We start from the raw sequence: 21,978 nt of genomic DNA, 5'->3' as shown, positions 1-21,978 counted from the left end.
GTTTCTGTGAAAGTTAGAAAAGGACACTGAAAACTCTAGTGTCTTCTGAAGGCAACTATGAGAGATTTAAATTTAGGTTCAGTTACTAAAGTGTGAAAGCATTTCGTTCCACCTCCAAAGCAAGTCTTATGTACCAGACCAGAGGTGTTTTGGGGTCTCTATGGTACCAAAATATCTAGCTCTGTTTAGAGACAGGTTCAAAAGTCCTGAGAGGTGTTGACAGTTTATTACACCTTCTTGTGATGGGGATCAATCCATTTGGAACTGCAATAAAAACAATTCTATCACAGCTCTTCCTTTCAGTTCTTGTCATTATCCAGTGCTTGTTCCAGTCTCAGAAATTAGATTACTTCAGGGCTTTTAGTGTCAGCACTGCACACAAGGACAGCTACCATGTTCCCACCTCCCAGAGTTGCTATTGGCTTGTTTAATTTTGTCTTAAACAACTGCCACTGTGATCAAATCCATCACTTCTTGAGCTCAGCAGTTAGCACAGAGTTAATGAACCAAAAAAATAATACATACCTGTCAGGAAAATGCAAGTAATCCCTTATAAAGCAAAGTGACATATATGCCCATGTTTTCTCTGCTGCACACTGGACAAATTGGGTTTACAGAAACAATTACCAAAATATTTCAAAAGCGCTCCAATTCACCATATCACAGATCCCTTTGTGCCTCTCCTCTATTTATGCTTCTGGTCCAGAAGTCATTTTTTGCTGTCTTTCTTTTTGAAAAATGGGGGGGCAAAATAAAGTTCTGCTGAGTTGCACCCTTTGTGCCTCTCCTCTATTTATGCTTCTGGTCCAGAAGTCATTTTTACTCTCTTTCTTTTTGAAAAATGGGGGGACAAAATAAAGTTCTGCTGAGTTGCATTGTAACATTTTTGTTTGGTGTCCAGCCAAGCTCATTCATTCTGGAATAAACACGTGTTCAACGCGAGGGACGTCCTTCCGATGGTGCGACACGACGCACAAGTACACGAGGAAGAGGAGACACAGCAGCGCCGTGGCTGTGAGGAACACCAGGAGCCCAGCAAACAGAGGGGGTTTCAGAGGCAGCTGGATCAGCTTCCCTTCTGCTGGAATCATGTTTGTGAGGCTTAGCATGTAACCGAGTGACCACGCTATGCTGCTGTTACCAACCTGAAATGAAGACAGAAGAGTCCTATTCCCATGGAATTTTCACTCAAAGAGAACAGACTCCAAGAGCTCAACTGCTGTTAATGGCAACTGTCCTTTAAATTAGCAAGGAGAAACCTTTAGTGGAATATACAAAGAAGATGCAGAACCATTTCAAATTACTCTTTTTCTGTAGCTCCAGAGGATGCTAATAAAATTGTTCACTGGGCTAAAGAAGCAAGACACAGGTATTGGAGGGATGCAGAGATGTGTGGTGTATATGCAGGCAGCCAGTTATGCAATTTTCTGTGCAAGAAACACATTTTAAACAAACAAATAAAAAAACCCATGACTACTATGCCAATTCCTAAAATTAGCCCCTCACCTTCACCAAATCCCAGGATGTCATTTGAGTTCAAGCAAATAAAAAAACCCACCAGGAGTCTCACCAACATGGACAAAGAAGAAGTGAGGATAAAGTCCCCAAAGCAGGAACTCTATTTATCATCTTTTGTTCCATGTTTGTTTTTGTGCCTGCAAATGAACCAAAACTAGGCTCTTCCGTTTAAAAAATAAACATAAATTAAAAACTACTTCAAAATGGATGAAATAACAGCCAAGGGAGTATGTTTGTGTTTGCTCCACGGTCCTCCTGTTTTGCTGCCTTTCCCCACTTCTAGTCTGACCAACAGAGTTTACCAGTTTTCCACTGTCCTTTTCATTAAGTCATCATCCTGGCACTTGATAAGCACAGGATCAAAAGGTAAAGTGTCCTCTGTCTTCCTCTCGTCATGAGGTTTAAAACTTACAATTTTTGCAAATCATCTAGCTCTGGATCTCACCCAGAAGTTAGCATTAGGTTGTGTTCAGCTTTCATTGGTTGTATTCAGTAATTAAAAGGACTTTAATTTTTTTAATTTGCTCCTAGCAAAAAACCCACCCTCCAGCCATAGTGGATCTCACCCAGAAGTTAGCATTAGGTTGTGTTCAGCTTTCATTGGTTGTATTCAGTAATTAAAAGGAAATATACACTCCTAGCAAAAAACCCACCCTCCAGTCATAATAAGATTGTGCTGTTATCTCTAGGGTAGCTTAGCTGATCAGCCAACATTGGATCTTACTATTTTAGTAGGGGCAGATCTAGTAAAGAGGATGTAGTTTTGCCTTTTGGAGTTTCATGATTACCCTAGTGTAAAATCTAGGCAACAAAGGTATTAATTTCAAATAAGTCTTTTGGGGTTTTGTTTTCCTCAGTATTTTTATAGTCTTGGCTAAATACAAGAAAATGTTGCTGTTTCTGGCTGCTCCTATCTGCTGGGGACAATACAATATCTATTTAAATATCAAGACAAATCCACATCCCATCCCCCTGCCCAGTGGAGATTAAGATCTCAAAGTAAACTCTATGCTGTTTTCCTGGTGGAACAGCTCAACTTTGGACACTCCTCCAGAGCTGCTAATGATTGTCCACCAGAGGTCAAAATAAGGCAAGAAAATGCTACGTGATTCCTCAGTGCATGAGTAATAGGTATGACTGTTCAGAAAACATTACTTTTGATTTCTCATTCACAGCCTGCCAGCATCCCCTGCATCTAAGGGGATTTCAGAATACACCATGAAGATCTACAACTTATTCTTTTGTTGGCTTTGCATGCAAGGGCTGAAGCATTTCCAAACTATATGGACATTAGGAGACAGTCTGGGATAGGATTTTAGAGTAAGGCTTTGTGCAGTAGCAAAGAGGAAAATAAATGCATCAATGACACAGATATTATGAGCCTTCTCTCTCTGTCAACTGAAAGGCAATAGCCCATCAAAATACATTCTTATTCCAGAGAGCCAGATTATGGCACAGATGGATGAGCTGGGTGAGGATGAAAACTGTCCTCGTTGCTTCATCACCACTCAGTGGCTCCAAATTGCTTTGCCAGTTCCTCCAAGGCTCTGCCAGGAGACAGAAAAGCAGAGTTCTGCTCTCCAGCTCAGCAGGGTTTCCTCAAACTGACCTTGACTGCTGAGGTGTTTTAGGCAGATCACTGCCTGGAGCAAAATACTGTGGAAATGTTTAAAACATGAGTGTTTGATCTTTTCTTAAAGCTCTTTAAAATTTTTGTAGCATCTCCAAATAATGCTGAGCCCCCTGAAAACAGGCTGAGATTTATCCTGAGGTTTGAAAAGTGGCTTTGTCTTATGCCAAACATTTGACAGTCATTTACCAAGGCTGTTTACAACCATTCTGTTTTTGCAGGCTGCTGCATCCTCTGTTTCCTTCTCAAGCTCATTGGATTAAAATGACAGTAATAGAAAATTATTATTACTCACCTCCTTTTGGAAATGTATCTGTGGCCAAGTTTCTGCATTGAAGTTGTAACCATGTACAAGCAAGTAATAAATGAAATTGGCTGAGAAACAGTACGATCTAGCATATATTTCTTCAAATTTAGGCAGCATAAACTGGAGCTGAAAAGGGTTTTTTTTTTAAAAAAAAAGTTAATTATGGAAAAAGCAAATGCTTTGGGTTTTGTAACTAGAGAATATTTGCATTCTAATTAGAAGTTAGTAACATTTTTCAGAAATACCAAGTAAAGGTGTAGACAACTAGATACAGGGATTCAGAAAGACTCTAAAAGTGCCATAGCTTATGTAGTAAACAATGAAAATAAATATAAAACTGCACATTGAAGATTGATGCTGTTATGGTTTCTAAAATTTCCATGTCATCTCTACAGTGTGGTTAGAACTTGAAATGAAATTTTGAAACCTATTCCAAGTGTTAAGCATGACAGAAATACTATCTGGTTTGAAGCAGAGTTGAAAAACAAATGCTGGGTTGATACAGACCTTCTAAAATGTTCTGAACACATAGCTGGTCCATATTATTTTTATATCCCTCTTTTAGAGGTTTAAAATGGAAAAGAAAAATCCCAACAACACCAAAAACAAACCAACCAACCAACCCATTTACCTGTGTCCAGCTCTGTGAACAGAAAAACCACATACTTGAATTGAAGTCATCTAGGGAAAATTGCCCAGATAAATTCAAAGCATTAATTGTATAGTAGAATCCAGAGAAAGCCTATAGAAAAGAAGTGGATGACAGGTTACTTTCAGAACTACAGAAATCAAGAACAAGCAAGCTCAGAAAGAAGGACACTGTTTGCAAACCTACCACAAAGTTCCCTTTAGGTTTTGGCTGATGTATTCCACTAAATGGGCAGTCCTCTCTGTCTCTGCAAGCAGTGAAGTTAAACAATAAAGAAACCATCTCCTGGCACAGTCCTGGGTCTCCTGTTCCATGGAAATTCACAAGCTGGTTTGGGGAGTAATTTGCTGGTCTCAGAGACTGTGTACAAAGGCTGCCAAAGAAGTCCTTCATCGTTAATGCTGTGTTATAGTTTTGAGGGTAACAGGGATTATCCACATTGGCACTGGTGTTTGATTTCTGGGGGAAAAAATAATCAAACAAAAACAAACAAGAAAACCCAAACAATAAATACTAGTCAAAAGCAAGAAACCCCTAATTTGGCATGAGCTACAGGACTCTTTTTAAATTGCAGATATATGTATTTTTGCTCACTGACATGACTGGTCAACACAGCACTATAATTCATAGAAACTCCTTTCTCCAGAAGTCGTTGGCAAGATCAGCAAAATATTTACAAGGCCTTTTTGTCAAATGGCACGGAACTCTCACTAATTTTTAACAAATATGAAGCTCTTTATATGAAACCTAAGTGTGTTTGGCCACACCAAAGCACAGCTGAGCTCTTACTGGGGTCTCCAGACTCCAGCAAAGAGAAGAGATCACAAGCCTAAGACTCTGCTCAGACAATTACTGAACACTTGCAAGAGCAACACAGCAAAGGGTCTTAAACAGACCTGGAGCAGCAATGCTAAAAGCCTTTTCTCAGCTTCATCTCTGCCATAGCACTGGTAGCTGTGAGTGTAGACATTGTAGTTGTAACCATACAACTTCACTTGCAAGGTGCTGTTGAGGTGCTCCTCGGGGTCCTCGGTGATAAATGAAATTTGGGTGGAAGCTCCTCCAAGGTCTAGTGCACCCATAGTCTCTTTTCCATAAGGATGGACCCATGTCCTCCAAAGGTTTCTCTACATGTGAAATTAAAAGCAAGGCAAATTAGAAATGTCATCTGCTTGTTCTCCCTGCAAGCTTTTCTATTCTTTACTTCTTGAAACTTCCTCCTCCCCCTTCTTTGTCCTACACTCTTTCAAAAAAAAAAAACAAACAAAAAAACCCACAAAAAACAAAGAAACAAACCTATGAGGAAAAGGTGCAGATGTTTTTATGTAAGACGGATCATTTCTCTCTTCTTCAGAGACTGAAATGATCTTGAAAGATGGGAGAATGAATGCAGCACAGTGTTCCACTCAATAGGACAGCACAATGACCAAAGAATAGGACTAGCCAGAGCAGTGTCTATCCTAGAATGTAGGGAACTGAAGTTCAGATACCCAGGAGAACTTGAACAAATCTGGATGGAAATGGTATCAAGATTTGCTTATTTCAAGGCGAGAAGAAACATTAAAGGAATAGAATACTAAGAGATCATAGAGAGTGAAAAGAGAGTGAAAATAGAGTAAAGAATGCAAAATAGTCAGATGAAAGCTCCACCAAAGTCAAAAGAACAAGGACTCTTAATCTGCACATTTCCTCCACTGAAACTGCAGTCTGATCCATTCAGATGGCATTTTTCCCTACTAACCAAAATATTTCCCAAATTCTCTATTTGATCTACAAAGTCACAGTGCCAAATATAGATTTTCCATTATTATCTATGTCAATATTTACCCAATGAGCATGATGAAATGAATGCATACACAAGAAGAGAAACTATGTGGTTTATGGGCTAGCAGATACACTCACAATAAAATTCTACAGTGAAAAATTCCCATAAACAATCCCTCACAGAATTTGACTCAGCCTGTTGCCACAAGAAAGGTCAGAATTTCTCTGTTCTACTTGTGATATTCCACATGTATTTCTTCACAGAACTCTCTAGATTAAACTGGTTTCACAGCATCTTTCATCCATTTTTATTAATTTTCCATATGGAATTTGATGTTTGGATGATTAAAATTCATGTGGTAGAAGACTAACACCGCCTTGAACTTCATGATGTCATTTTTGTTACATGAAATGCACACAACGAGAAAAACTCGTACAGAATGTGTGATTCCAATACTTGTTTTCTTAATGTTGTAAGTCAATAGCATATTCACCAGGAGCTAACAAGAAGTAATTCCTTCTTATTTAATGGCCATGATCTGATAGGAGCCATTCAGCTAGCAGTACTCAGCAGTACTGGTTGAAATTAATTTCCTTTCTGGTGAGACAATCTGGCAGAAGTGGGGTCAGTGGTGAGGGCAGCACACTCCTGCCATGAGTGCAGATGAGTGATTGCAGATCGTCTTGGTACAGCTTTTACTCTGAATGAAATCACACCAAGCACCTGTTCCTAAAAAGGGATCTTCCAACACATCTGACTCCCTCTCTGCTCCGAGGCTCCTGCCTGGCCCTATTCCAAGTTTGAGGACGGTGTGTTTATATTGGTGTCACTTGGTCTGCACGGGACAGTTGGTGTCACAGCCCGCTGCTCGTAGCCTGCAGCTTTCCAGCAGTCTTGGAAGGAGCTGTGTATGAATGATTGCTGGCTCAGCTGAGGCATGTCTGACCATCTTCCGTGCTTCAAGCAGTCTTGTCTGCTTAAGACAAGTGAGCCAACACTGCTAAACAATTTGGAGACCCCTAAGCCAGGCAGGGCAGCAGGGACAGCAAATAAGCAGAAGAAAAGATCTTTAGTTGGCACCACTGTCAAGACAATCAGCACCTGTCACATTAAATATACCAATGCCTTTAAGAGTGATCTAACCTTTTGGTTTTAGGTAAGACACCCAATGTCATTTAGAGAAGAGCTCTTTTTTGTGGATCAACAATTTTACCTTTGCCATATCCCATTCCCATAACAACATATTCTTTATGTTTGCCCTATGGCTGCCACAAAAAGACCCTGCTACAGACTTCTGGGGGAAACAGGGGCTGCAACTATGACTCTTTAACAGGCATGTCCTCTCAAACTTCTCATTTGTAAGAGGGAAACAGTGAAAAAAAAATCATGCAGGTTTTTCCACACACCTCTAAGAAATTGCCCATTAAATAGTTGGCCGTTATCCATCCATACACCCCTTCCTCTGGCCCAGTTATGATCTGCGCACCCCTAAATTCAAAAGGTTGTGCTCTGAAGTAGCTTTGAATGCTTGCAAGGACTTCATTGGCTGCCGATTCATTTTGCAACCTAAGCAATTCACAAAACATGAGACACTGAGCATCTGGAAAGGCAATTTCATGTTTATTGTTCACTGACTAGCAATTCAAGAAAACTACAATCACCTAATAAATGAAATACACATTATTTGCCTAAAGGAGAAGCCTATGAGAGGGAACAGCCAGTATCCAGCATTGTTTCAGCAGGCAAGTCCCTCAGTATGTACCAACTTCACTCTACATCATGCAAGTTCATGGGTGGGTTTTTTTCTCCTTGTATATACACCTTTATTTTTTGTGAACTGAGTTTTTATATGACAGCTTCTGGTTAAAACAGTCCTGGAATCTCTCTTCCAGCTCTGTTTAGCCACAGAACAAATATAATAAAACCAGTTTGTGCCAGGGCTAAAGCCACAGACAGACCCCAAAAGCTGCATCACATCAGATCACATCCACACTCAGAATGCAGTGGCTAGCTTCCATCTGCCTTTGCTGCCCATGGATGTGCACAAACATTATCTGTTTACATAACATTGTATTTTATGACAGATGTGAAAGAGAAAATTAAAATCTTGCCTTCTCCAAAATAAAGGAAGTTTCTTTTCAATGCACTATAACAGAGTGGTTTTATGCAGACACGCTTTCTCTCTCAGAAAAGTTTATTAAATTAAATTGGCTGGGCTCCATTTCCTTTTGAGATGGCCAATTTCCATTTGGGTAAAAATGCATCCAGTTCATTTTTCACGTTCTGTTTTCACAGACTGCTCTGTTAGTATGCATATAGAGTAGTTCAAGTTTCTGCCATACCTCAGCAGTCTCATGCCAGCTGTAGCCCCCAGATAAACAGAAGTGTTTTTATGCAGATGAACTGGTATTCTCTCCTTCACTTTATTCAGACAGTCATCAAGAGGCTTGGCAAGAGCTCCAGGGCTACTCTCATAGCTGGATATACCAGGGCCTAAAAGAGAACAAGGAGATAGATTTCATCCTGCTTTGCCAACTACAAATTAGCCCAATTAGCAAACAGGTGTTAAGAGAAAGACATTTCCCCCTTGTCCCCCACTGTAACTGCAAACAGGGGTAGGATGGCTGAAAACCAGGAGTGTTTATGGAATGAACAGTGTGGTGCCTCTGCATTTCATGATACACAGAAATGGCTCTTGAATTCATAGAGGTACAAGTCTGCTCTGGTGCATGAACCAGTAAACAGCTTTCCTAATTTCCAAAGCCTTCAAAGAGCAGGAATGAGAGTTACACCATGCTGCATAAGGCATAGCTATTTGAACAATTAACATCAAAGTCCTGCCTTGCTCAACACTCCAAAGACCATCAGGATCTTGACTTGTTCAGGCTCAAGTTTGGTGTAAATAAAACATTCCTTACTGAAATTCCCTAGCTGAGGAAGTTGCATGGAGAACAACTGCCAGAACTCCATCTGCCTCTGTAACAGCCATGTCTTGCACAACCTGGTCCCAAGCTAAGCTAAAGGTGGCTCTTAGCCACCTTTCTTAATTCTTAATTTAATTTTTTAATTGAAAGAGAAACCATTTAAGTTCAGTCACATTGCATTGACAGAAACAGAAGAAAAAAAAATATGTAAGCCTTTACAGACTCCACACTCCAAAACTCCTGTTTTGACTGTGTGAATTTCAACATAAACACTACCATGTCATCATTAGATGTTCACAGTCCTGGTTTTGAAATAAGACTTTCTGAAAGTCTTAAGTCTAGCTCAAACAGGCCTGAAACTGGAAGGAAAGCTGCTCCCAGAGGAAAACAGAGCAGCAACATCTTCAGCAGCTGCCATTGCCTCACACTTTGGTGGCTGCAACTTCCTATCTGCCAGTGTTCAGACAGAGCAGGTCACAAGGCAATGACCATGTTCTTCTGGACAACTGCCTGCTCTGCCAATGCTTAGAGCCTTACCAGGACAGATTAACTGCACTGTAAAGTAAGGATTTTGATTTGGGGCTGGTTCCTGTACACAAGGGCAGATGTACTTAATAAAGGCAGAAATGAAGTCATAAAACCACCACAAAACTCACAGAGCAGTTGATCACTTGACCTTCAAGTTCAGTAGGTATGTGAAAATCTGCCTTTTATTGTGCCCAGAGCTATCCCCCAGCTTAAGTGCTTAAGACTATGGTTGGAGGGTCACTGAAGAAACACTGACAGATGTGTTCACCACTGTCACCCACGGCTTAGCTGGGGGCATCTCCCATGAACCAGCCCTCTGTCTCCTCCAGTGCAGAGTTATCCAAGACTAGAAGACTGATCCCTGGAGAGTTTGTTAACTCAGGGATGTGGGAATACTTGGCTGGTCATGGCTAAGGCCATGAACCTAGAGAGTTCACAGCAATTTGGACTCCTCTGTTTTGTAATTTATTTGTATTCCCCAGAGGTAAAACAGAATCTAAACCAATTCAAGAAAATTCACATGGCACTGCTGTTTTGTTTTGGGTGGGTTTTTTGTTTTTGTTTTTTTTTTTTTGGAAGAAGAATAATGCAGTTTCTCTGTGCATTTTTCCCAAACCAGAATTCCTAAAGGCAAACATTCTTAATGAGTCCAGACATGAGTTAGCAGAGTGTACCCCTCCCCTCGGCAGGCTGGCCACCATTCCAGCAGTTTGTAATAACGTTTCATCATTAGAAACATGACAGTGCATTACTTCTGTTCATGTTACACTTGCTTTCCTTTCCTTGTTCTAGAATTCTGAGAATGTCCACACATATGTTTAACACTGAAGATAGAAATGCTGGTGCTGTAAAGAAACCATTGCCTTCTGCTCCCTGTTACTCATGGGCCTCTGTGGCTACATCTCCAGCATCATTTCCAGACACAAAGAGGGATGTAAGACTTTGCAAGATCATGACTGAGACAGAAGGAAACGATTCTCTTTGAACACTGCAGTTATTATCAGAGAACAGAAAACCTGATTTCCATCCCCTTCCTGGCCATCTGTCTTCACAAAATGCGTGGCGTTTCCATAACTTTGAAAGCTGAGTCAGACGTCCCTGAAGCTGACTAAGAGTTTCTATGAAGGAATCCACAACCCCCTAACCATACTGGAGCGTGATCAGAAGTCAGCCTAGTCTGTCTGTCTGTCTGTGAGGAATCAATTCAAAACCTCAGACAAAAGACAGGGCAAGTAGCCAGTGGTACCTGTGGGACATCTTCTAGCTGTGCACAGACACAGGTCTTCCTGAGACAGAGGCCACAGCTACGTATTTGACAAAACAATGACATCCTGTCAGAAATAGTTATGCCAATTTAGCTATTTTACTCATTAGTTTTATTACTACTTCCTAGTTTTGTAATGTGGAGAAGATTAATTAACAACTAACATCCAACAAGAGCTAGATCCCCATTCTTCCAAAACTCTTTTTATTCCAAGCTATTTTAAAATATATATAAGATTTTTATTCTGAAAGAAACACAAGCACTGAACATTTACAGGTCCTGACTGTCTTGAGATTGAATTCTGTCTGCACCAATCGTGCACTGCCATGGAGTAAATCAAATTTTGCTACAATTTCCTTTCTCTGGTGCAATGATTAGAGCAGCTTACTGTATCAGTAGGAAAAGAACTAATGCTGACAGATACAGACATAGTCTTGACAGTCTTCCAAGGAAAGGACAAGAAAGGAAAGGGAAAGGGAAATAAACAGTACAAGCAAGGCTAAAAACAACTAAGGAACTTTCCTTTGAGCTCACCTTTCACATTGCACTTGAAGGTTTGGCTCACTACTCCCGTGTTGTTTTCTTTTTCTGCCGGCCACTCATAGACATAGACTGTAGTCCGAGAGGATCCAGCATCAAGAACTATTCCATACTGGGGATTAAGAAAGATACACTAGATGAAGAAACAAACAATGACAGCTTAAATGCCCATGTGCAGCTGCACTGCACCACTAGACATTTAGAAAATGCATGCACAGTGTATTATTTACAAGAGAGATTAATTTGAGTGTTAGGCGCTTAGGCATGAATCCAACAGCCAAGCACAGAATGAACCTGGCTGCAAACCAAGGAACATGCTACATATCTTCAATAATTAATTCAGTGGGGATGGAGAATGCTCATCTCCTTTCAGCATCATGTTCAAAACCCACACTGACAAATAGATAACACTGTGTTAAGGCCTGATTTTGGAGCACGTTCATTTCCCTTTATCCCAGTCCATTCCCTGAACACAGAAGGGTTTGATATCTAAGCACAGGCTTTCGATTCAAGGATGCACAAGGGATCCATAAAGCTATGAGCAAAGAGGTAAAGTACCTAACAGTCGACAGTAAGAATGATGTAACAAGTCTGGTTCTTTCCTAATTGCCCCATAAACCTCTCCCTTGGAGTGGTTTACTCCACCTAAGAGCTTGTCTCTGAGAACATGCTGTGCCAGAGTATGAGACAACACAGAGGGAAAGCGAATCAATGTTACCCCATGATTATTTATAAAATAAATGAGAGCTATTTAAATTACTTGCCCCAGGTCCCTTGGACTCTGGGATTAAAGCACAGGTTTCTCCATCCCACCCCACTGCTCACCAGACCAGTCTTTCCCCCTTTCCCATATTTGATGGCAGGAGAAAACTGTAGTAACTGGGAAGGCAATCTCATAAAGGGAAGCAAAATGCAATTTTTGTATCCTCTTTATGATCCCTGCAAGTATGTTTAGCTCTTCCAAAGTCACCTAATTGGTAGGAGCCACACAGTAAAGGGTTCATTTTTCTGTCAGCTTTTTTCTTTTGAAACAGGCAGATGCCCAGGAGCCTGACAGTATGGAAAAATGAGAGCCTCCATCTGTCTGCAAAGGAGTAAGAGCCCCTGTAGCAAGCTGATAAATTTCATCCCACTGCCTCCCTGGGGAACCAGAAAGTCGACTGGGAAGGATCACTGCTTCAGGTGGCAAACCATTCAGCTTCCACACCTGATTATTCCCAGCTTCTACTGTAATCCTAAAAACTCCTGGCCCTCAAAAAATACCAGCAATACCAGTCTAGTCTGTTTCACAGAGGACTGTTAGATAATTAAAATTTCATTTATAGTTATGCAGAAAATATTTACCCTGATCCACTAAAAGATTAAAGGCTCCACAAATACTATCAAACCACTACATCATCAGATTCTGTTTCAGTAACTACTTTAGCAAAAATAATTTGAGTGTATTTCCTCTCCCTGGAAGACATGAGCACCCTGGAGGTACATAACACAGTAATGTTCAATCTGTTTAAGGACTACTAATTAAATATAGTCTCAGTCAACTTAAAGTGCCAAACATAAGCTTTTAACTTGGCTACTTTTAGAGCTAACTATGCCCAAGGAGAGCTGGAAGATAATGGAAGCATTTTTACCTCAGTTAACTGTGGGCTTTTTGAGCTACTTCCTCCTTCCCCTGCATTTCCCAGGCTCCTTCTGTAAGTAAGAGATTCCCATCCCAAAGAGTGGTGGTATACTGATCTGAATCAATGTGTGACTGACAATTTTTAAAATTTTCTTTCTACCTTTCCTCCTCCTCTGTGTTTCCTACACATCCTTAAAAGAGATGCTGATTTCTGAAAAGGTCTCTTGGGCCCATTTCAAGGTGACTCATGAAGCTCCTCAGGACTTGTGTGAGTTCCCTGTGTGCAAACTGGCTCATGCAGCCTCAAAAAGTGGTGATCAGTGACAACTCTGCCACATGTTAGGACCAAGATTAATCTTTAATTAAAAAACCAGAAATGACACAGGATGCTGCATCTTAGGAAGGTGAGAGAATTCTATAAGCCTTGTCTTAGCAGGTTGCCAAAGAAAAACTGCCTGGATTTAAATTTTCTAGAGATGTTAGATTTCTGTCCACGTTGCATGTTGGATCACCTTTGGCTGCCCTTTAAGGCCAAGCAATGCCTTCCTGCTTTGAAATGCACTGTGAGAGCATTGACAAACCCTTATTCCAGGCTAGCAGCTATTAAAGAACAGAACTACTTTTTCTCCCTTTTCTTCCTTTTTACTTCAACTGTCTGGCTGAGTATTTTCATCATCTCAAAGGCCTGGTGATTCTATAACATCCAAGAACTGCACCATCTACTCAATGGACTAGATTAGTCAGACAAGACAGGGAGACAACATTAACCCAGAAAAGTTTCAGAGTTCTGTTTTCTAGTCCAGAGGAAAAAAGAAAGAAGGGGGAAAAGAAAGGGGGGAAACAAAGTGACTTGAAGGAAAATATTTATTGTGGGAATATGGCTTTGTAGGTCCATCATGAGTAGTAATCCCAACAGATAACCAAGCACATGCCCCAGGATCAATCACCTTTTCAGCCTGAGTATCATTTCTATAGGAGGACGTAGAGATGCACAAACCCTTAAAGCAGGCACAGTTATGATGGATCACCTGCCTTCTAATCACTGGAAACTGCCAAGAGAAGCTAACAAGCTAAACCAGTTACAGGGAAGATGGAGGTCACAAAAGTGGATCTATGCTAGATGCATGCTTCAGTTCAGCTGCATAGGTTTGAACAATTTTAAATCAAGTACAACAGCCACAAACAATGCAAAACACTTCCTAAGAGCCAAAAGAAACATGAAAAATATAGGTGTTGAAAACTGTACCACCTGGAGGGGCAAATTAAAGAAATACAATAATGAAGTGGGGTTTTTATCTCTAGGGCTCACAAAACAGCAATGGACCAACAGATTTGATTTTTTTTTTTTTTGACTGATATAAAGGCTTATTTCGTTCGATGCTATCATCGTTTACAATTACAGACTTCTCCAGTGAGGACGTTTGTGTTTCCTTCATCCCTCTTGTCACTTCATGGTGTGTACCAGTGAGTCATGAGTCCTTTCAGTGTCCCAGCCTCATGCAATGGGCAGGCCCTTCCTTCACTAATCACTGCCTCAATCTTCACATAATCCAGCCATCAAGGATCCAAAATATTTGATTTTGCAACAACAGTTCAAAACACCAGTGGCATAGCATATAATTTATCTCTTGTGCCACAATGGATACTCTCAACATGCATCTTGGGAAAGAGCTTCTATGCCACAGGTAACACAAACAATAGTAATAGAAGAACAAGGCCATTTACAAAAAAAAATATCTGCTTTCATCATGTTGTCGCCATAATTAATTTTAATCAACCATTAAGTTCAGAACACTGTCATTTCCAGGCTCCATCATATCAGCCAGGCACTGGAGGACTTCACTGGCTTACCAAGGTCCTCCTTCTACCTGTGAATTTCTTGTGAATGTAAATTACTCACTGAGGACAACCCAGTGTCTCAGGAATCCAACTCAGGGCCCTCCATATCACCTGCATTAGCAGGCTTACAGCCCAAACTCAAATCCAAAGCCAAGGCACACCCACCAGAGGAAACAGCAGCCTTCCTACAGAAGCTGCTGTGATTCAGGAAGCAAACCTCCCCACTTAAACTGGCCCCAGATAGTCCAGGTGGTTCCAATGCTTCCTCAAGGAGGAAGGGAAACAGTTTTATCATTCTGGATGTGAAACTGAATTAATGGCAAACACAAGAGATGTGTAGGCTGTCTTTTAGATAGTGGCTTCAGCCTTGTCCAGACTTCAGTTGGGATACATGTCAGCCCAGTCTTGCCCTGCATGAAAATTGGTGGGATGTGAGGCTGCTGCAAGCAGCATTTGGGGCTCGACAGAGCACATACTTGAGGCACTGTGGCCCCATGCACAAGCCCGGCACACACCCCCTGCCACACCATACAAACACATAAAAGGGGCATCAGAATTACAGTTTTATCCCATTGTCTGACTCACACACCACCAAATGATTCAGACAAAGCCAAAGGTGTTTATAATCCCATGAAGTGCAACGAGGCATTAGCCTGGTTATCAGTGTGTGAACTATCCAATTAAATACACATGCAGATGGAAAGTAGAAGGGACTTCAAAGAAAAATCTGACAAAAGGATCGTGGGGAAATAACCAGAACTCTACATGCCAGGCTTCTCAGAGAAGTATTTTCTACAGCTTTTCCTCAGTTGTGCAATCTCTCATTGAAGAACCTGCACAAATGTTCCACAGCAGAAGGCAAAGCCTGACCTTCAGAGTATTTCAGTTTGTGTTTTGCAGTTTGCTCTGCCCCCCTTAAAGAAGTTCGTTTGCTTCCGTTAGTATCCAGCAAGTCCCAACGTGTGGTAAAGGATCAAGTGCATACTTAGAGCCCAAATGCTTTTGAGATACACAGGAGCAATTTGCAAAGATGTCAACATCAACTTCCCAGCTGTGCTTGGGGCCAGAATTTAAACTCTGGGTATTTCCCACTTCAAAATTATTTTAAAATTATTTCCAGTCTCTGGCAAAATGAGTGAGATATTCTCCCCATATGGCCTTTCAGTCCTGAAGAAGACATTGTGTGATAGCCACCACAGAGAGGGAATCAAGAAATACTTTTCCTGCTTTGCTACTGACCCTTGACCAATTCTTTTTCTCTCAGCTTCAGCTTTCCCATGATGATATGATTAAACATTAATTTATGGCTGTAAGCTCATTTGAATCACCCCATAAAAATGTGTTTAGAAAGGCACACTATTAAATATCAGTTCAAAACATTGTTCTCCTTCCTGAGGTTGCCTAAGACTTACCTTAAGACCTGGGGAGAGGATCTGTTGCTGATTTATCTGAATCACTGCAATAGCAATAACAAGGACTATGCTTAGAAGAAGGAACACTTGGGCAACAACACTTGGAGTTGTGGTGAGCATCCTGAAATGACAAAGTGGGAAGCACTTAGGGAATTTGAAAGGACTTGGCGATTCTGTCTTAAAGCCTGAAGCCCTTAATCGGTTGAAACTCATAAAATCTAATTTCATCAACTGGATCACGTAGTGGAAATTCTATCTCCTCCTCAAGAACTGCCTGCTGTTTTGCAACCACTAACTTTTTATTGTCTGGAAGGGCTGTGTCTGTATTGCCATGCTAACGATGCCAGATTTCACCCTCAGCCTGCCCGTTCTCCACGATAGTGCCTGCGTGTAGGTGCCTGCTCCCCACCTCCCACGCCTGAGGAAAGGCAAGCTGTGGGCACACGGGCTGGGGCTGGTGCTCACCCAACGCTGCCCTGGGCTCCTGCAACACAGACACAGCCACGGCCAGGCACAGACCTGAGCGAGGCTGCCCCACTGAGGGCAGCTGGGGGCTTCTGCCACAGATGCAAGGTCGGTGTCTACAAGAGATGCAGGCTTCTTCAGCAAGAAAAAAAAAATAAATAAAAAAGGAGGTTTTGAGAACATTAAATTAGGTGTATTTCTACTAACTGCTAATGAAATGTGTGTGTGTGTGTATTCCTATTATTATCACTCTGCACCGCACATAAAATATAAAATATACACTTTAACTCAGAGATTTGGCAATGAAAAGTTTCTAAATCTTAAGTAAATCTAACACGGTTATGTTGGACAAACCCCAAGGTGGCATGGAACATGCGTTCTAACAATAAGGCTATTTATATGTTCATATCCTCTAGAAAAGTTTCCTAGAATTCAAATGTGGTTTAGGTTTCCTGGAACTTTTCCATGTCCCTGACCAGACACCTCCTAACCCCAAGAGATCATTCAGTACCTCTGAATACTGACAATCCACATATCAAAATCCTTGTACTCCCCAGGGGTTGAGGAGGAAAGAGGCAACTGCAGGGATAGATCAAGCTTAGAAGTGTCAGAGGAACACAACAAGGAGAACTTGCCTGCCTTTGTTATTCCAGACACCATTGGCTTTGGCACAGAAAAATCAATGTAGACTTGATCGATCTATCCTCAGTCACATCTCCTTATTTTTCCATAGTGATTTTTGAACATACCAGTGCCTGCTCAGGACTGTCCTGCTATTTCAGCAGTCACCAGTGCCAACCTGTGCTGAGGGCAGGAGCTTGAAGGCGCTCTCCAGTCCATGGCCAGAGCACACTGGCTCAACCCCATTGTACCTGCAACACATGGTCTTGTCCTTGGCTCCAACCAGAGCCCGAGGGCTGAGGGAGAAGGCACAATGAATGCTTCACACAGCTTCCCTTTTCTAAACCCCATGGGCTCTGCGGCCTGGGCACCAACATCTATCTTCACATTCAAAGGAGAAGAAAGAAATTTAGTTTGTTCTGGGATTAGTTCACACTGAGCTTTGCCTATGGCTACTGCTTTCCTTCTTTTTCTTGCTCTTTCTGTTGTGAAAACTACCTCAGATTGGCTTTTGGAAATTCTTTTGACCCATCTTACTTCCAAAACATAATTTTTTACATCCATTAACTCCCATTTCTAAATCCATATGGGCTCCTTGTTTACTGCCTATCTACTCTCCCAATACTTTTTTTCTTAGTTTGGTAATAGCTTTATCATCTTAATCATCAGGCAGTTGAAAGAGAAAATTACCAGCTACGTTGGTGATCTATTTACTTCTCTTCATTGCTTTACTATCCTGAGGCATTGAAACATCATGTACACAATGCACAAATGATAAAATGAAATCTTTCTTTTACTATTACAAAATATGTTAACACCTGTACTGTAACCTTCAGGACATACTAATAAGAAGTATTTTAATGTCAGGACATACTAATTAGAAGTATTTATACAGATCAATTCCTTTTTGAATGGAGAGAGCAGATTCTTAACTACACATTTATGAATAACCATCTGGATAAAATACTTCAGGGGGACAAAAAGTCATTAGCTTTCAATTGTACATGGATACATCTATATAATATAAAGTGACTGAAGGAGAACTATCTGCTCACAACTTAATAAATACCAGTCACTCCTGGATCAAAGCACTGATGTTCAGTGTTGGAAAAAAAACAAGTCATCATCAAAGAAAAAATGTGCAGGGCAAATGACACTTAGAAAAATCAAAACATTACTAAAAACCAAGCAATAACGACTATTAGACCCTTAACACTTAAGTCTTGAATGATTAAATATTTTTCTGCTCCCATTTCTGGGAGAAAATGGGAAATCTTGGTTTGTTGAATTTCCCATGTGCTTCCCTGGTACTGGGATTTCTCTTCACCAGAGGTGATTTTTCTCTTTTCAGAAATCTTGTTTGAGAGGGAGCATGTAAGGTAAGAGCAGGTCACTTGAGACATTCCTCATTCAATCCTGGCCCATCGGCAATCAGGACAATTTCATCAGAGATAATCTGCAAATCCTGGTTTACACAATAGCCTCTGTATCAAAAGGGCACCTTACACTCTGTGACCCCTTGAAGTCACCACACAGCTGGGACCTTTGCTGCTTTGCCACATAACTGGTTCAGAAGCACAGGGCTGTGTTTACCTGTGGCTACACTCAGATCCAAGTCTCACACACCAGGCAACACAGTCACATTTGCCCATTCAGTGAAATCTGTAGATATACCAGAAAGGATTTCACTCACCCCACAGTTTAAACAGAGTTGTAAGGTAAGGAACTCTTGCTATCATTGTGCACTTGTTGGCAAAAAGACAAATAAAAGGTGTTAACTGAGTATCAAAACCCATTGCCTTCCATTATTAAAACAACATCATCCTGAAGCAAGAACAGCATAAATACGTATTTTCCACACCCAGTTAATTACACTGGGCCACACATGAGCACGCTGGAAGGATCACTTTCTTCACCTTACCTGCAAGCAAAAAGAATTCCTGCCTGCAAAGGAAAACACACTTCTTTATGCCACCAACATTTTAACTAAGTTAAATGAACCCCAGTAAAAATTACTGTTCTGAAATTCCTTTTCCCAAGTAACTTGAAACACCCAACCCACTTCTTTCAGGTACTGACCTGTTTGTTCACAGGGTGGGTAAGCATGCACCTTTCTTTACGCTGTAACCTGAGAGATGCGAACGCGTTACCACTTATTTCAGAGGAGGTCCACAGGTGAATGCTTCAAGTGCTGTGGGGGGTAAAAAACAACAACAACAACGAAAACAACCAAAACCAATAACAACAACAACAAAAGCCCTGAAACAAACAAACAAAAAAAACATAAAATAAATCCCATAGCACTAAACCCCAACCTCCACAGCACTTCAAACGCCATGGTGAAAACCCGCGAGGAGGTTTCACACGCCTCCCTTCGGAGGAGAAATTAAGTAAAAACAAGCACATGGACACAAAATTGCGGGTGAAGCTTTCCCTCATCTCACTGCCGTCCCGGATGAGAGAGCTTCACACCACGAGCGTGATTTGCGAGAAAACACCGAACTGTCTCCCCAAAATAACCTCGGAGAGGCAGAGCGACAGCCCCGCCGTGCTGCCGGGGCGGCAGCCGCCCAGCCCTCACCTCAGCCCGGCTCGGTGCGGGCATGCCGGCCCCCACCACACCCCAAGGTACCTCCGCAAGCCGGGCTGGCCCGCCCGCTCCGGGATGCGGAGCGCCGGGAGCCGGCGGCACCCTCGGAGCGCCTCTCTCCCGGCGGGAATTGTGGGGAGGCACCGGGCTGTGCTCCTGGATTTGCAAATAGACGGGAAACAAACAGACGAAAAACCAACTCGCAGGTTAAAAAGAAAATAAATAAATAAATAAATAAATAAATAAATGAAATCCGGGTGGACGGACTGAAGCGGAGGGAGGAGCTCTGCGGCGAGCGGGCGCAGCCGGGGCGTCCCCGCAGCGGGAGATGCGGCGGGGCTGGGAGGGCACGGAGATCGATTCCCCCGGGGCACGGAGATCGATCCCCCCGCCCCCGGGGCACGGAGATCGATCCCCCCGGGGCACGGAGATCCCCCCGGGGCACGGCCGTGCCTCCCTGCCCTCCCTCCTGCGGCGGATCCCCGCGGCAGGGTGTTGCTGGCCGCCCCTAAACCGCGCTCCTCAGTTCCCTCCCAGAGCGAGGGCAGAAAGGGGCTTGTCGAGAGCTGGGTGGAAGAATCCCTGCGTCTTCTAAAAGGAACAGGTGCTTTCTCGGGAGGGCGTTTCTCAGACCCCAGAAATCAGCAGTGCCTCCGCTTTTAGGGCTACCTTTCCATCCAGGCAGCACCTATTTTGTAGTTTTGCTGGAGTTCTTGCCAAACCCAGGCTGCTCGGTGGGCTTAGCACATTCCCAGAAGCAGCGTCACAGATCCTGCCCTGTCCAACCTGTGTGACCAACTACAGCCAAGGGTCATCCTGCAGCCTGCAGGATGGGTTTGCCAGGGGCACAAGCTCTGGAATCACAGTGAGACACTTCAGCTGCTTTGCCACCATTTGCTCTTTGTTCTAGGATTCAGAGTCACGTAATGTAAAAACCCAAATGCACCTCTTTGATTCTTTTTCTCACAAAGATCTTGAAGAACTGCAGCATCTTTGATTTTTGGATAAAGGAGAACAAGAAACCAGCTGCAGCCTTGTGAACCATCTGTGAGCATCTTTTTATAATCTACTCATTTTGGGAGTGGAGGCAATTTTCTCTTTTTGATGACAACACATTATTAAAGCTGATTTAATTATGATCTTGGGAGATCAGTTCAGTTATTTCTAGCACATGAAGACAAAGCCCTTCATCCCTCCTGATTGCCTGACTGTTGCATGTAATTTATTTCTTTTGTATTACTTCCATTCATGTGGCATATTTTTCTTCTCCCATCCAAATGTATTTAAGGCCCTTGGTCCAACTGACTGCATTGGTAAATCACCTGAGTCTGCTCAGGTGACCATTTAAAATGACAAGTGAGCTGGATTGCTTACCCCACAGAAAACTTTCTATTTTTATACCATCAAACATGAACATTTTGAAATAGAAAGTAAAATGTCAACCAGTCCTACACCAGTGACTAAAATTTAATGTTTGGAAAGACAGCAGACCCTCCCTTCTATGTCATCTACTTCTATAAAAACAGACACACAAGATTGTTTTCTTTCTGCACCATTTCCAAGAGCTGGGCTGTTGCACAAGCTGCTCTTCTTGTGACTACTATAGTCATGCTAAAATCACAATAGCAACATAAGTGATATGGGCTAAAAAACCCCACAGCAGGGTCCTGGTTCAAAGTCCAGGACCCTGCTCCAAAGTCAGACGGAGCTCACACAAGATTCCTCTCCAGGCACGCCCAGTGGCTGTGTTTCATTGGTTCTTCATCTTCAAACCTTAGATCCACAACTTTATCTTTTTGTTTTCCTAAGCCTTCTTCTTTGGCTTTTCTTCAGTTTCTTCCTCAGCCTGGTCCACCCTGATCCTCCATCCCTTCCTCACTCCCGAGGCATAGATTAAGCTGGGTGCCATCTCCCCAGCCTGCAGCACACTCATCTCTCCTTTCCATCATTTTCTTTGCTGCAGCACCTTTTCCTTCTCCCCCTTCAAATATCCTTGTTCAAATGCACTTAGTGTAACTAACTGTATTGATTTGTTTTGCTTGGACAGAATTTACCCCAGGTGTCCATTTAAAAATGACAAATGAGCTGGATTGCCAAGAGTCTCAAGAAAAAATTGATTGCTTTTGCTGCCATTGAGCATGAATATGTGGAGTAACAATACAATGACTGATATTGGCAGATTCTTATATGAATACCAGTGTCTATGATCAATAGCAAGTCTCTAGAAATTAAAACATTATGGATACGGATAAAGTATTTGTTACAGACACATTTCTGCGATGCATTTTTGGTATATCATGTTTAC

The 21,978-nt window shown here is 42.0% G+C and overlaps 1 protein-coding gene across 5 annotated transcripts; it reads right to left on the bottom strand.

Annotated features, from left to right (window-relative positions):
- Window positions 1-780: 780 nt before the first annotated feature.
- ENTPD3 (ectonucleoside triphosphate diphosphohydrolase 3) lies at window positions 781-20,006 on the bottom strand. 5 transcript variants are annotated; one of them, XM_039713784.1, is made up of 11 exons: window positions 19,665-20,006; window positions 19,163-19,274; window positions 15,998-16,118; window positions 11,120-11,237; window positions 8,212-8,362; window positions 7,276-7,435; window positions 5,001-5,231; window positions 4,291-4,563; window positions 4,087-4,197; window positions 3,444-3,581; window positions 781-1,145 (listed from the first exon to the last, which is right to left on the bottom strand). In XM_039713784.1, the coding sequence occupies exons 3-11, from the start codon at window positions 16,115-16,117 to the stop codon at window positions 912-914; spliced, it is 1,536 nt and encodes a 511-aa protein (XP_039569718.1). In that variant the 5' UTR covers window position 16,118; window positions 19,163-19,274; window positions 19,665-20,006; the 3' UTR covers window positions 781-911. The 5 variants fall into 5 exon arrangements, with proteins under 5 accessions (XP_039569718.1, XP_039569725.1, XP_039569711.1 ...); XM_039713791.1 differs by having other exon boundaries at window positions 19,163-19,265; XM_039713777.1 differs by having other exon boundaries at window positions 19,716-20,006.
- Window positions 20,007-21,978: the final 1,972 nt, after the last annotated feature.

Source organism: Passer montanus, unplaced genomic scaffold (assembly GCF_014805655.1).
Source record: "Passer montanus isolate IOZ18808 unplaced genomic scaffold, ASM1480565v1 scaffold10, whole genome shotgun sequence".
In the NCBI taxonomy this organism is placed as follows: domain Eukaryota; kingdom Metazoa; phylum Chordata; class Aves; order Passeriformes; family Passeridae; genus Passer; species Passer montanus.
The sequence above is the reverse complement of the archived record's forward strand: the minus strand, read 5'-3'. Positions and strand labels throughout refer to the sequence as shown.

Excerpts from the sequence above, each read along its gene's own strand:
- ENTPD3 (XM_039713768.1), bottom strand. The coding sequence starts at position 16,225 with ATGAAATTAGATTTTATGAGTTTCAACCGATTAAGGGCTTCAGGCTTT. Across the intron at positions 11,238-15,997 it reads TCCTCTCCCCAGGTCTTAAG|TATGGAATAGTTCTTGATGC; the intron begins GTAAGTCTTAGG and ends CTTAATCCCCAG. Across the intron at positions 4,198-4,290 it reads AACCTAAAGGGAACTTTGTG|GCTTTCTCTGGATTCTACTA; the intron begins GTAGGTTTGCAA and ends TCTTTTCTATAG.